Source organism: Grampus griseus (assembly GCF_964374135.1).
Source record: "Grampus griseus genome assembly, chromosome: 2".
Taxonomy (NCBI): Eukaryota; Metazoa; Chordata; class Mammalia; order Artiodactyla; family Delphinidae; genus Grampus; species Grampus griseus.
Window position 1 is genome coordinate 1,679,092 of NC_139018.1, and position 14,167 is coordinate 1,693,258.

The 14,167-nt window shown below is 46.4% G+C and overlaps 1 protein-coding gene across 1 annotated transcript in view; it reads right to left on the reverse strand.

Annotated features, from left to right (window-relative positions):
• Positions 1 to 10,120: 10,120 nt before the first annotated feature.
• Positions 10,121 to 14,167, reverse strand: part of TDRD9 (tudor domain containing 9) — a gene marked incomplete at its 5' end in the record, with an annotated part of 106,748 nt that continues 102,701 nt past the window's right edge. The window contains 2 exons of the mRNA XM_082649015.1: positions 10,121 to 10,301; positions 11,552 to 11,624. Coding sequence (XP_082505141.1) covers positions 10,200 to 10,301; positions 11,552 to 11,624 — 175 coding nt within the window. The 3' untranslated portion in view covers positions 10,121 to 10,199. The remainder of the gene's footprint in view (positions 10,302 to 11,551; positions 11,625 to 14,167) is intronic.

The following is a 14,167-nucleotide window of genomic DNA, read 5'->3' on the forward strand; positions in this document are numbered from 1 at the left end:
CAGAGCTCACACAGCAGGCACGATACTGGACTCCTGGAAAGGCCTCTGCTTGCAGGGCTGGCCTTTGCCTGGCATCTGGGAGCTTAGACTTCAGGAGGGTTCCCGCCGTTCTCTAACTGATAAGGGTGACTCACTGAGCCTAAACCCTTTGCATAAACGCTGAGGTTTATGCCGAACTGGGAGACTGGCATCGCAGCGCATGTGGGGCAGAGGGGGCCTAAGCGACCAGCCTCCAAGATGACCGACCCCTGGGCACTGAGACTCCGAGGAGATTCCTGGTGGACAGCACTTCACACAGGCTGTCACAGCTCATTGCCGGACAAATTAACGGTGTGTGACTTCCCTGGGAGAGGACTCTTGGAAGTTTGCACCTGCTGTTTTCATGGACTTTGCCCATGTGCCTGCTTCCTTTGCTGATTTTACTTTGTATCCTTTTGCTGTCATAACTCTTAGCTGTGAGTCCTGCTGGGGAATCACCAAAACTGGAGGAGGTCTTAGGGACCCCAACACACAGATTATACATCATACCAGCAAAAACGAGCTTTATCTATGTCTAATGTTGGATCAGTTATTCCATCTTTCTAGGTTTATTGCATTTGCTAGAACCTTAGTTTTATTTTTAATAAATTTATTTACTTGTTTTTATTTTTGGCTGTGTTGGGTCTTTGTTGCTGCACGTGGTCTTTCTCTAGTTGCGGCCAGCGGGGGCTTCTCTTGTTGCGGAGCACGGGCTCTAGGCGCACTGGCTTCAGTAGTTGCGGTGCACGGGCTTAGCTGCTCCGAAGCATGTGGGATCTTCCCGGACCAGGGCACGAACCCATGTCTCCTGCATTGGCAGGCGGATTCTTAACCACTGTGCCATCAGGGAAGCCCCTTCAAGTCGTTTTAAACAATAGGGACAGGAGACATCGCCGTCCAGTTCCTAATTTTAACTGAATGGTCTGAATGCTTTGCCACTGAAGAGAACACTTACTGTGGATTTTGGGCTTTCATTCCTTTTCAGGAGCACCAGCCTCCCAACAACTCGGTTTAGACCCCAGTCCCTGCAGCGTGGTGACCGTGAGCAACTGAGCCCGGGACGAGCCGGGCGCGCGCTGAGCTCCTCCGTCCACACTGCGTTTCTCCCGAAGTCCGTCGGTCCCTGATCACCGAGTGTGTTATTTCACTCATATACAAACTGCAAAGTCTGTAGTGGCGTCGCCTCCTTGCCTCACCAGGGACAAACTCACATGATGTCTTACAAAAACGGACACTTGAAAGAGGAAATCGGCCAATTGAGGTGAAAGTGCAGCAAAGATAGGAAAAGCGCTGATAACACTGGCAGTGAAATCGGAGTGGACCCTAACGCCCCTAGAAGAGAGGCTGCAGGGGACGCAGGCCCTGCGGCTGCTCTGGGGCTGGAGGTGCGCGGCCCGGGACCTGGGGCAACGGGGAGGAGGACGCCGAGGGAGCAGGGCCAGCTTTCCGGCAAGACGGCGGTGCTGGAGGCTCGTCCCGACCTAGGAAGGACTGTGACGGTTCCGCGCCAAAAGCTACACGGTGAAAAGAGGGAAGCGCTGTTCAAACCACTGTTTTTTCACTTTAATTCTCAGTGTTTCCAATCTTTTAAATTACAGTGTACAATATGCACTAGATTGACTATTCTTTTCATTATTCTCTGTATTTGAAGCGGACAGTGTTCCACTGTTCTGACCAAGCGTCTCACAGGACAGCTTCGCAGACTGTCTGCATTTTCGCCGCCCCGCCTGCTGGGCAAGAACTGCCTGCAACTCTCTGCTGTTTCTACTTTACTTCATTTTTTTCTTTTGACTTAGCAATGGATGCTAAATTTCATGAAATGCCTTTTCAGCACCCACTGAACAGAACCACACACCTTTCCTCCTGTGTTTATGTGGGACTTGACTGATGGTTCTTGACATGAAACTGCTCTTACGTTCCTGGAATAGGCCCTGCTTTGTCAGTTTTTTTTTTTTTTTTTTAACATCACTGGATTCCGTTTGGTGATAATTTAGTTTTTTCTGTCTGTATTCCTAAGCGGGCTCTGTGTAGTGACATTAAAGTCACGCGCCAGCTTCTTCAGATGAACTGAAGGTGGCTTGAGAGAGATTAGTCAGCATTTGGGTCATCTGTTCTCTGCAGGCTGTGAGCCAAGCTGATGCCAGACCCTTTTTTAGTGGTGGAATTTTACTCCGTTTAGCCTGTTTTGCTCCCGTTCTTATTTTTTCTCTTAGTCAGACTTGTGAAGGGCTTATCTATTTTTATGAAACCAGCTTTTGGACTTATTTATCCCGATTAATTTCTATTTCCTGATTTTATATCTTTACTATATTTCTCTTCCAAGCAATTTTTAAAAAGTTTTTTAAAATATTTTATTTATTTTGGCTGCAACGGGTCTTCATTGTGGCATGCAGGATCTTTAGTTGTGGCATGCGAACTCTTAGGTGCGGCATGTGGGATCTAGTTCCCCGATCAGGGATCAAACCTAGGCCCCCTGCACTGGGAGCACAGAGTCTTACCCACTGGACCACCAGGGAAGTCCCAGCAATTGCTTTTCTTTGTCTAATTTCTTAAGAATACTTAGTTCCTTTTTCTTTTAGCCTGAGAATCATACACATTTCAGCACAGAGCATCTTTTCATTGCATTCTTGGTAGTTTGTAATTTTTCTTTTAATTTCTTCTTTTGATCCAAGAGTTATATATGTGCATCTTCTTTTTCTAATTTCCAAGCAGTTAAAATTTGGAAAGGAGGGGGACACCTTTTTATTATTTATGTCCAACTTTAATGGATTATAACCAAAAAAATGTGGCCTTTAAATTCTCTGATTTAAAAAAAAGTGTTTCTTTGTAGTCACGTACATGATCTATTTTTGTAAACATTTCACTAACCTAAGGGAAAGGATACTTGAAATGTGAGGGATGCTGGATTCTACATACACATTATATCAGCTTTATTGACTGTATGATTTAATTTCTGTATCCTAATTGGTCAATTAGAATGCTCAGGAGTGAACCCAGGTGTTCCAAGATCACCCATTAGCACTGTATTTGCATGAAATTCTCCCAGCATTTCCAGAAACTTTCTGTTCACGCTCTCCATCACTATGCTGCTTGGTGCACACGTGTTCCTAACACACCATTAATTGTGCCTTTGACATTACATAACATTCCTCTTAATTCCACACACTTGACCTTAAACTTCACCTCGTCTGATGTGAACTGCACATTCTGCTTTTTGTTCTCATTTATCTGGTATCTTTGCCCTCATCTTTATTTTCAACTTTCACCACTTTAAGTGTGTTCTCTTAAAACACTTAAAGCTGTGTTAGCTGTGTAGTGTAGAGCTGGGTTTTGTTTATTTCTCAGCTCTATTTAGGTACCTGTCCTTTGGTGGGAAAATTCAGTCCACGTAATAACTAACACTTGATTCTGTTCCCTTCACCTTCATGTTTATTACTCATCACGAAGGGACTGCCTCTGACCACTCCCTCCCCAGTTTCCTGGTCTGCCCAGGTTGCAGCCACTGCATCTCTCCCCTTGCTTGTTTGTAAGTCCCCATTCAGGGCTCCCCCCCTTCCACGGCCCTTGTGACCATGGCCATCACGTGAAGACTAGAGTCCAAGTACTTCCCACGCCAAGATGTTTTCTTCCCCCATCTCCCCAACGCACTAACCATGGTCCAGGAGGCCTGTGGAACACTGACTTTTATGATCGGATCCCTACTTCTAAAAGGAAGAATGGGCAGAAGCGGAGGAAAAACAGAAGCCACGGAGAGACTGGGTCAGGAAGTTACTGGATCAGAGATGCTGGTGGCCACCAAGATGGTGACACATGATGGAATTGCAGACGTGTTTTGGAAATTAAATTCTAAGAGAAAAAATAAAATAGTTCACTGACCACCTGTAAATTGCTCCATCCAAGACCCTTCCCTCCACCCAGATGCCTCTCCTGACCTCCAGACACCTCACGGCTTCTTATACATCTTTGCTCAACTACCCACAGGTGATTCAAGCTCAAATCCATAATCTTCCCCATTCCACCAAAACTGTTATTTTCCTGGCAGAAGATGTCACCATTGACCCAATTATCTAAATTAAACCCTAAAGGCCACCCCAGAACACTGTTCATCACTCAGTTATACATCAAGCCTACCTCCTTCAGGGGTCTGGAAATCCATTCTTCTCTCTCTCCCCAGCTCCACTGCCTGCCTCGGTCCTGGAAGGTCCCCTCCTCCTGCCCGAGCAGCTGTTCTCCCAGTCTTTGGTCTCATCATTTTCTGCTCCTATTCATTCCATCTATTCATCACCCCGAAGCCGGAATTATCTATAGTTCAGACGTTATCACGTCACTGCTCTGCTTAACACCCCTCGCTGGCAGGCACTGCCTTCATTATAAAACCCCACACTCCATTGTCTGCTGGCATTCTCTCAGACAAAACCCCAACCTGAACCAGCCTACCTGTCAAGCAGAGTTTATTATTAGACTTCTGGATGGTGTCACGGACCCCAGGGGCAGGACTGAGGCCAGAACAAAGGATTCAAATGTCCTTCCCCTGCCCCTCCCATCCCTGCTTCTCTGGACATGATGGCTTCAGCCATCACTCAGGCAGCAGGCTGGCCTTCTCCCCACAGAAGAGAACTCCAGAGCTTCAGGCCTTCTCGTTTCAGCCACTCGAGAGTGGCCTGACGCCCTGATCTCCAATTTAAAAACCTGACGGGGGGCACAGTGGTCCAGTGAAGGCAGGTGCCCACTTCTGGATCAATATGGGGCCCACCACACAGATGGCCTGGGAGGAGAAGCAATACTCAGAAGGGGATGTCCAGTGTCCAGAGTTCTCAGGACAGGGTCGGGGAGGTACTGCAGGGCAGACAGAAAAACAGCTGCTCCCCACCCCTTCAGTCTCCCCTCGGGCTAGTTTCCCTGCCTTTGATCCTACATCTGAGCCTTCCAGAACCTTCCAGAACCACTCAGTCTCCAGACCGTGCAGGCATTCCAGCGTCTTCACACAGCTGCCCCTCCGGGCCCCAACCAGTTTCCTCATCAGACTCTCCACCTGCCCTCAAAGCTCAGCAGATACGCCGAGTTCGGGGAGACTCCCCCCACGCCCACCTGCACCAGGCTAAGGCCCGCCCTCGACAAGAGCCCCCTGCGGCCCCGGCTGCCCCGTGACAACACAGACTGCGCTCCTCCTGAACACTGTCTCCTCACTGAACCATGAGCTCTTGCGGGCGGGAAGCCTCCTTCACTTCTACCTCCAGCGCCCTGTGCCTGGCGCCGGCAGGTGTTCACCTGTCCAGAAAGCTGCCTCTTCCTAAAACTACTTACGTTGATAATCTCCTTCTGCACTTCTAAGTCAGAACTGCTGGGATTCACTAATCCACTACACATTTAGCAAGTCGCTCTTACATCTGAGCACAGCACTTTGACATCTCCATGGCAATAAGCCCCGTGACAGGAGGTGGCTTTGCCAGCTGCCTCGAGGCACATGCACTGGCCAGCACCATCGGGTTTCCCTGCCGGAGAAGCCTGGACAGGCAGGAGCACCGTCTGGGTGTATGCCCGTGGCTTTCACCCCGCCCGTGGCCCTCCTGCTCCTCTCAACACAGGGCCACCGCTCAGCCCCTCCCCTCCTGACACTATGCCGATGCCTCCCTCCCTCCCCAGGCTGTGGTGGGTTCTATTCAAACCGTATTTGAATACCAAGTAGGTGTCAGGTATTTCAGATTCAGAAATGAATACAGATTCTACCCTGAAGAGACATATAAGGTGAAACCCGTCTCTTAGCATTTACTAAGGGGCGGGGTCATTTAACCCTAACCCCTCAAAAGGCAATCCAGAAATGCTTGTGGAACAAATGAACCACTTCATTCTGGTAGCATAAGCAGATGCCTGGACCACCCAGGAAACGCGATACTTAATTCTGTCCAGAGACTTACGGACAGCTTTGCAGTACAAGGGGCACCGCTGGGGGTGTACAGAGGCAGAGGAGGAATTCACCAGGGGCAAGCAGGGGCAGAAGTCAGTCCAAGCGGAAGGAACGCTGTGTGCACGGACAGAATATCCAAGTACGTGCAATGCTCAGGAAATGATGAGAAATAGCCCCGTGGCACTGGGACCCAGGCTGCAAGGTTGTGTGGTGACACGACAGCCAAAGGCGCGTCCAGGCTGGACTAGAGGCATCTGAGCACTGAGGTGACGTGCATGCCACAGGGCGGAGGACGGGAGAAGGGGCAGCAACTAGACATCAGGCAGGAAGTTTCAGCTACAAGGCATTCGCCTGCCATTCTGACACCATTCTGACAAAGTGTCTGTGAATCTAAAACACATTAATTAGCATTATATCAACAATGAAAATTTTCACTGAAAAAAGTATTTTCTGGAATGAATTTCACTAAATCTGTATAATTCCCTGCTCAATTTTCTAAACAGAATGTTTGGGGAGGTGTGTTCTATCTATAGTTGTATTAGTCAGAGCTTCTGTCACTGTGGGAGTTCTTTGGAGCCATTTTTTCCTGTGTTAGATCTTAGAAAGATGACAGCTGTGTCCATTTTTTAGCTTTCTGTGACTGCTGTAACACACTGGGGGGCTTGACACGGCAGAAGTGGATTCTCTACAGCTCTGGAGGCCAGGAGTCTGAGAGCAAGGGGCCAGCAGGGCTCCACTCTTCCCACAGCTCTAGGGGAGGTTCCCCCGCCTCTTCCAGCCTCTGGGGGCTCTTGGTGGTCCTTGCCTCATGACCACACTGCTCCAGTCTCTGCCTCCATCTTCACACGGCCTCGTCCCTCTGGGGCCTCTGCCTCCATCTTCACACGGCTTCTTCCCTCTGGGTCCTCTGTGTGTCTGTTATAAGGATGCTGACGATCGGCTTTAGGGCCTACCCGAAATCCAGGATGATCTTCTCATCTCAGCATCCTAACTTACCTAATCAGATCACATTTACAGAGAGCCCCAGGGGTTAAGATGCGGACACAGCTTTGAGGGGAAGTTCAGCCCACTACACTGGTGGACCGAGAACGTTCTTCCTCTCCGATTTTTCAAATCCAACCCTCTTCCCTCGTGTCCCTTCCCCTCTGGAACACACCCCAGTCCAGCCACCTGCTCTCAGCACCAGTGTCTATCCCTGGGCCTTACCTACAGTGGTCTCACCCTGTGCCCCATGCAGCAGCCAGGATGGTCTTTCTCAGAAAATCAGTTGAGGCACGATACTACTGCTCAAGCCCCTCTGTGAGCCTGCCACCTCACTCAGAATAAAAGTTGGACTCTGCCCCACGGTCCCAGACCTGGCTTCTGTCTAATGTCCCCTCCTAACCATCCTTGCCCCCAGCCTCCTGGCTGGCTCTCCAAATACACCAAGCATGTGCTCCCTCCTCAGGGCCTGGGCACATTTTCCTCTGCCCAGAACACCTTTTTCCCAGATATCCCCAGATGGGATCTCTACTTGCTGTCCCCCCATCACAAAGGCTTTCCCTGACTGCCGTCTACAGGACAGTGTCACTGCCCTGCACCTGCCCCTGCCCTCTACTGCAGGGTCAGCAAACCAACAACCATGGTCTGACACTTGTTTTTATAAATAAAGTTTTTCTGGAATGCAGCCCCACTCATTTGTTTAAGTATCACCTACGACAACTTCTGAGCTACAACTGCAGAGCTGACGAGCAGCACAGACCCCACGTGGCCCACAGAGCCTAGGACATTTACCACTGGGCCCTTTATAGACAGCAGGCACCTTCTGCCCCATCCCTTCAGTCCCTTCAACTGACTTCACAGCTCTTACCACTGCCTGCCTGGTTGCCCGTCCTTTGCCTATACACACTGAGGTCAGCTCTGTGAGGGTGTCAGTGTCCGTAAGCACCTGCCCCAGTGCCTGGGACACAGTATGTGCTTAACAAACACCCGCTGAAGGACTGTGCAAATGAAGAAACCACAGCCGCCTCAGAGGAGAGCTCAGCGCTGGTGGGATGGGAAGACAGACTTTTCCTACCTGCCCTTTAAAACCTTTCATTTCACATCATGGATATGTATTACTTACTAAGTAACTTTTTTTTTTTTTGGCGGTACGTGGGCCTCTCACTGTCATGGCCTCTCCCACTGTGGAGCACAGGCTCTGGACGCGCAGGACCAGCGGCCATGGCTCACGGGCCCAGCTGCTCCGTGGCACGTGGGACCCTCCCGGACCGGGGCATGAACCCGTGCCCCCTGCATCAGCAGGTGGACTCTCAACCACTGCACCACCAGGGAAGCTCCTAAGTAACTTTTTGAATAAAGTTACTTACTTAGCAAGTAATACATAACTTTTTAAGAATAAACAACTGTTTAAAAGCATGTGACTAGAGAATTATGCACATGAAAAGCAAGGCACTTACCATCTAAATTAAAGTGATGTGGAAGGAGATGCCATCAAATACACTACCTGGTTTTGCAGAAAATAATATTTACAAAGTTAATGTTATAAAGACTGGTGACTGTATGAGGGATGGGGAAAATAAGGTACAGAATGATGGAAAGAGCTCAATCTTCATCTATTATAGCAGCAAGTAATGACTAAAGAGGAAATCATGAAAAAGCATAATTTACTTAAAAAAGTACTTATCAAGATGGAGGCAATTCCAAAAAAAAAACAGGTAAGAGTTAGAATGGTTTTCTTTGAGGGTGAGAACGAGAGAAATCAAAAAACTGTATTTCTTTTTTTTTTTTTAAACAAGCCTTTTGGTACTATTTAATTTTTTAACCATTCACAGAACTTTTATTCAAAAGCTAACAAGCAGAATGGGTGCTCATCGGCTCAGGTCTGTCCTCCTGCACTGCTAACCCCACAATGTGCTCACTCTGCAGACATGGGCTAACTACTTCCACCTGGCAAAGCAAAAAGCAAACACCACGGTCAAAATATCCTGCTTCTTTTCACAAGGCAGGTGAAATCTTAACCTTAAAGTTGAACAAAGGATGGTGTGTTGCTAGCTTGGTAGCACCACCTCCTGCATTAAAGGTGGGAAGCGCATTCCCCAGAAACCCCCCACTGGAATGCTTCTGCTCTGGGCTGCCTCAGAAGCAGCTGAGCAAGACTGGGGCACAGGTGAAGTGGGGGCCATGTGCTCAGACGGTCGTGTCGGGCGCAGCCGCTGCTGCCGGCACACTCAGCATCCAGCGTGCTTCCTGGCTGCCGGCCCAGCACAGCCCTTGGCCAGGCCCCCAGTTTATAGAAGCTCCCCTAGACGGGGTGGTTTTCGAGTTCTCTACATGAGCTCCTGGTCATGACCCCACGTTGCTGACCAAATATGTGGGCTCTCACAAGCCTCAAACTGTCCGCCTGTAAGCAGCCGGCTCAGGTGGACCATTTCTCTGATCCGCCCACTGGCCCTTCCAGACCTTCACTCCAGCTCCTGTCACGCTCGTGTAAGAGCTAACTCAGATCTCATTTACTGCTGCATTTACAGTGGCTCTGCTTTTCTGGTGAAACCCTGTCTGACAAAAGTTGACTTTTAAAAAGAAGTCTATATTCCTTTATAAGTTTTAGAAATTTGGATTTTTTTCAGAATGAAATACCTTTTAATCTCCTCTGACTAATAACTGTCAGAAACAAACTCAGTCTAATGCTTTTATTGTTTTAACATAGATATACTAGTGACCAGGTAATCTCTCTAATTTCCAAAATGTGGACTAAGAATTTAACTTAAGTAGAAACCTAAAATATACAAAACTGAAGTAGTTTTACCAAAATTAGGTATTTTCCTTCATGGAAAAAAAATTAGAAAATGCCACATGGTTTTGAAAAAAACACACAGCTTTCCCCTTGTGGTACACTGGGAGCCCTGGTTTCTCCTGTGCCCCAGGTTTAAATCACTGTAACAAAATAGAACATACAAGCATGTTCTAGAACCTTACATGAAAAATTAGCCACTTATATTTACCTTAGTAAATTGAAAGCAAAATACAGCTCTTTTTCCAAATGAAGTCTTCTTTCAGAATAACTTTTCCCAAAATGTTTATTAATACAGTGATCTTCTGTTTCTAGAAAAGACTAGACTTTTCCCAATCTTTCACTTGAACAGAAATACCACTCTCCAGCCACCATCCGAAGAGGAAAGGAACTGGGACCGAGAAGGTCTTTCAGACAGAGTGGACAGAGGGAGGCAGCCTGCGGGTGGAGCCTTTAACAGGCCTCCGTGGCCCCCAGGAGGGCTGGGTACAGCCTGCGTCCCGTCTAGGAACTGAGGACAATCAGTTTGTGCAGCTGGTACAGAAAGGTGTTCTTCCCTCTGCTGCTCTCCCGGTCCGCCTGCTCCATCACCAGCTTCAGATCAACCTATCGGGGCAAAAGGACCAGTCAGGCTCTGCAATGGGACTTTTCTAGACATAAAGTAAAACAAATAAAATTATACACACACATATACATAGACACATAAGATGGCAGAAACTAACGCTTCTCTATTCTCACAACAATAAATACTATATATCTGCTATTTCATCTTTAAATTCATCCTAATAATATGGCAATCTTTACCCAGAAATCTCCCATACATTCCTTCCTATGTAACTGTGAACAGTAAACGTGAACAGAGGCATTAAAGCATGTAAGTTTTCTAAACCACACCAACCTCAGAATGAAATTCTGCTTTCAAAGTAAGCCCTGCTATTAGCTTCAAACACCCCCGTGGAGGCTGTAGGAGAGGTGGCTGGGGCACAGCTCTGTGCACATGATGGAGCTGGCTCCAGGGACTGGTCCTCAGGGCTCTAACAGGGGAAACCAGTCATGGAGCACATGGAGAGAAGAAGGAACATTCTGCAGCAGAAGTAACTTCCAGACTCAGAGTGGGACAACACCATCTCCAGGGGTGGTAGCCTACCTCCACTGCCAAAGGGATGAGAAACTAGTGCCCCAGCCGGTTTATTTATAAAGACATCCTTGGCTCTAGGATTAAAGCTTCAAATTCCTCTCTGAGTTCCTTTCCTGAAATTACATTTTACTCTAAATCTTACAGACAGGAAATGTCAAGGTGCCCCATATGGGCCGTGCCCTACTTCACAACTGCTATGGACTGAATTGTGTCTTCCAAATCCCCAATGTGATGATATTTGGAGATGAGGCCTTTGCGAGGTTATTCAGGTTAGATGAGGTCATGACGGTGGGGCTCCCATGATGGGATTAGGATGGGATTAATGCCCTTATAAGAAGAGACACCAGAGAGACACCACTCTCTCTGCCATGTGAGGGCACAGTGAGAAGGTGGGTGTCTCCAAGCCACTCCAACAACAACCAATGTACCCTAAAAGCTAATCCAAACATTCGTACCTGTTTTATCCAAAATTAAAGGATAATAAGCCTGAGGTCTAATTTTTCACCAAGACATTACACAGAGTATACTATCCAGAAACAGCCTGTGTGGCCTGTGACCCTGCCCCATTAACCAAAGAACCACACACTTTGCCGCCAGGCTCCCTCTGCTCCCCGGGCATCCTCCACCAACCCTGTTGGAGCCCCTGAATCCATCAAGAGTTCTGTTCCCATCAATCCTGGTGGTAGGCTGCTCACGTGGCCACCTATTTCTCACTCACCTGATTCCACTCATATGGCTTTTCATGCCACTTAGGAACAATCTTCTCTCTTGGTTTCAATGGACAGAACAAACTAAAATTTAAAAAAAGAGAGTTTAAGTCACCTTAATTATACATTAGTAATTGAAAACACTACTGTGATTTTTAAAATGAGATTTAAATCCTATGTACTTTCCCTCAGAATTGTAACTCCAATAAGTTTCTTAAAGATCAAAATTTATGTAATTATGGTCAGAGAATATTTTAACCCCCTATACATTCAAAAACAAAAAAAATGGAGCAACGTGGGTCTGTAAGACTGACCCTTGTTTTCTGTGTTCCCCTAGTAACCAGTGGAGCTGCTCCGTTACCACACATCGCCTGGGTTACCGAGTCAAGTTCTAGGAAATGTAAGAGGATCTTTTATACCATTTATTCTTAAGCAGCCATGACAAGTTGGAAATGTCATCAGCTTAAAAAGGCAGAGATAGAGAATTCTAGCAATAAGAATGTAAAGAAGTCTGCAAATCTTCTTGCACCACCCCTCCAAGCAACTATAAAACTAGACTAAATCGTCCAAACAACATGCCTGAAGACTCTGGATATTAACCAAAAGCAAATTCAGAAGCATTCGTTCACGAAAAACTGCTGAACTCCAGGTAACAACAGTGGAGTCTGTGGAACTCATGCCTGGGGCTACTCCCACCCACCACTCACACCCACCCCACCAGCTCAACCTGGCACCCTAGTGTTCCCAGGGTGAAAACAGGCATCTTCACTGCCAGACTGAATTTACTTGATTTGGAGCAGAGGGTAAAAACCCTCATGCCTGGCAGCACTGTCAGTGAAAATGGCAACCTCAGTAGGAAATAAATGGAGAAAGCCCACAGCTCTGGGAGCCTTCTGCCCTGGTCCTGCTTGGGGCCAGCAGCAGACCAGCTGACAATCCAGAAATGCAAGAGGGAGATCCTGGAAACGAGTGCCGCAGAGGCTAGTCGGGCTCACCACACATTCCCTAGCTGACGGAGAAGCTGCACACACACGTGCAGCAGAGACCTACGAAGGCCCCTGGCCTGCCACACAGCCCTGGCCGACCAGAAGGTGGCATGCATGCACAGGAAAGCCCTGGCAAGAAATAAAAGCCAGATTTCAAAACTGCCTGAACTTTGGATGTACTACCTGACCCACACAGAGACCCACCGGCAGAGGGCAGAAGCCTTAATGACTTAGGTATTTAAGCACAACTTCTCACTAATCATTGGCTGAGCACTAAGCAATGCAGACACAAGGATGACCCCTAACAAGCCAGGCTGAAAAATAAAAAGAAGAATTAAAAAAACAGGCATTAGTGGCCTTACAACATGGTGGGGAAACTGATTCTGCAGAATTCTGCAGGGAGTAATCAAAACCCTACATTAATACACTACGTTATCTAAAATGCCCAATTTTCAGCAAAAATTATGAGATATTTTGTGAAGAAACAGGAATGTGTGACCCATACTCAGGAATAAAAAAAAGAACAGCCAACAGAAGCTGACTGAGTGGACTCAGATGTGGTTTTAGCAGGTAAGACTTTAAAAAAGTCACTGCAAGTACATACAAAGAATTAAAGCAAACTGTGTTTAAAGAAATAAAGGAAAATATGATGGTAATGACTCAAAGGTAATCTCAATAAAAATTTAAAACTATACACAGAACCAAAGAGAAATTTTAGAGTTGAAAGGTACAATAACTAAAATGGAAAATTCCTTATGTAGGAGACCAAAATCTGCAGGTGTGAGATGCACAAATAAAGAATCAGTAAACTAAAGGATGGATCAATAGAAGCTAACTAATCTGAACTTAAGGACAGATCAATAGAAGCTAACTAATCTGAACAACAGAGAAAAAGGACTGAAGAAAAATGACCAGAGCCTCAGAGATCAGTGGGACAACATCAATTGTACACAAACACATGTAAAATGGGAGTCCCACAGGAGAGGAGAGCAGGAATAGGGCAGAAAAATCATTTATAAAAATTCAAAGATGCAAATAGGTTATAAGTAAAAGGATAGGAAAAGATATGCCATGCAAACAGTAACAAAACCAAGCCAGAGTAGCTATATTAATATCAGACAAAATAGACTTTAAAACAAGAAATATTACTAGAATAAAAAGAGAGATTTCATAATGACAAAAGGGCTAATACATCAGAAAGATACAAAAATTATAAACATAAACGTGTCTAACAGAGCCCCAAAGGACATAAAAGAAAAGCTGACAGACTTGAAAAAAGAAATAACTCAATAATTAGTTCGAAATTTTAATATCCCAGTTTCAACATTACAGAACTAGAGAGAAAACCAGCAAAGACAGTGAGTCCTAGAACACCAACTCAATCCACCCAACATCTACAAAACACCCCACCCAACAAAAGACGTGCATTCTTCTCAAGTGAACATGGACCATTTTCCAGGAAAGACTGTATGTCAGGCCATAAAACAAGCCTCAATAAATTTTAAAAGAAATTCTGAAAGACTGAAATCATTCCAAGTATGTATAATACCTACACAGAAATAAATTATATATCAACAACATTATAAAAAGTTGAAAAATACCAAAATATTTGAAATTAAACAATATACTTCTAAATAACCC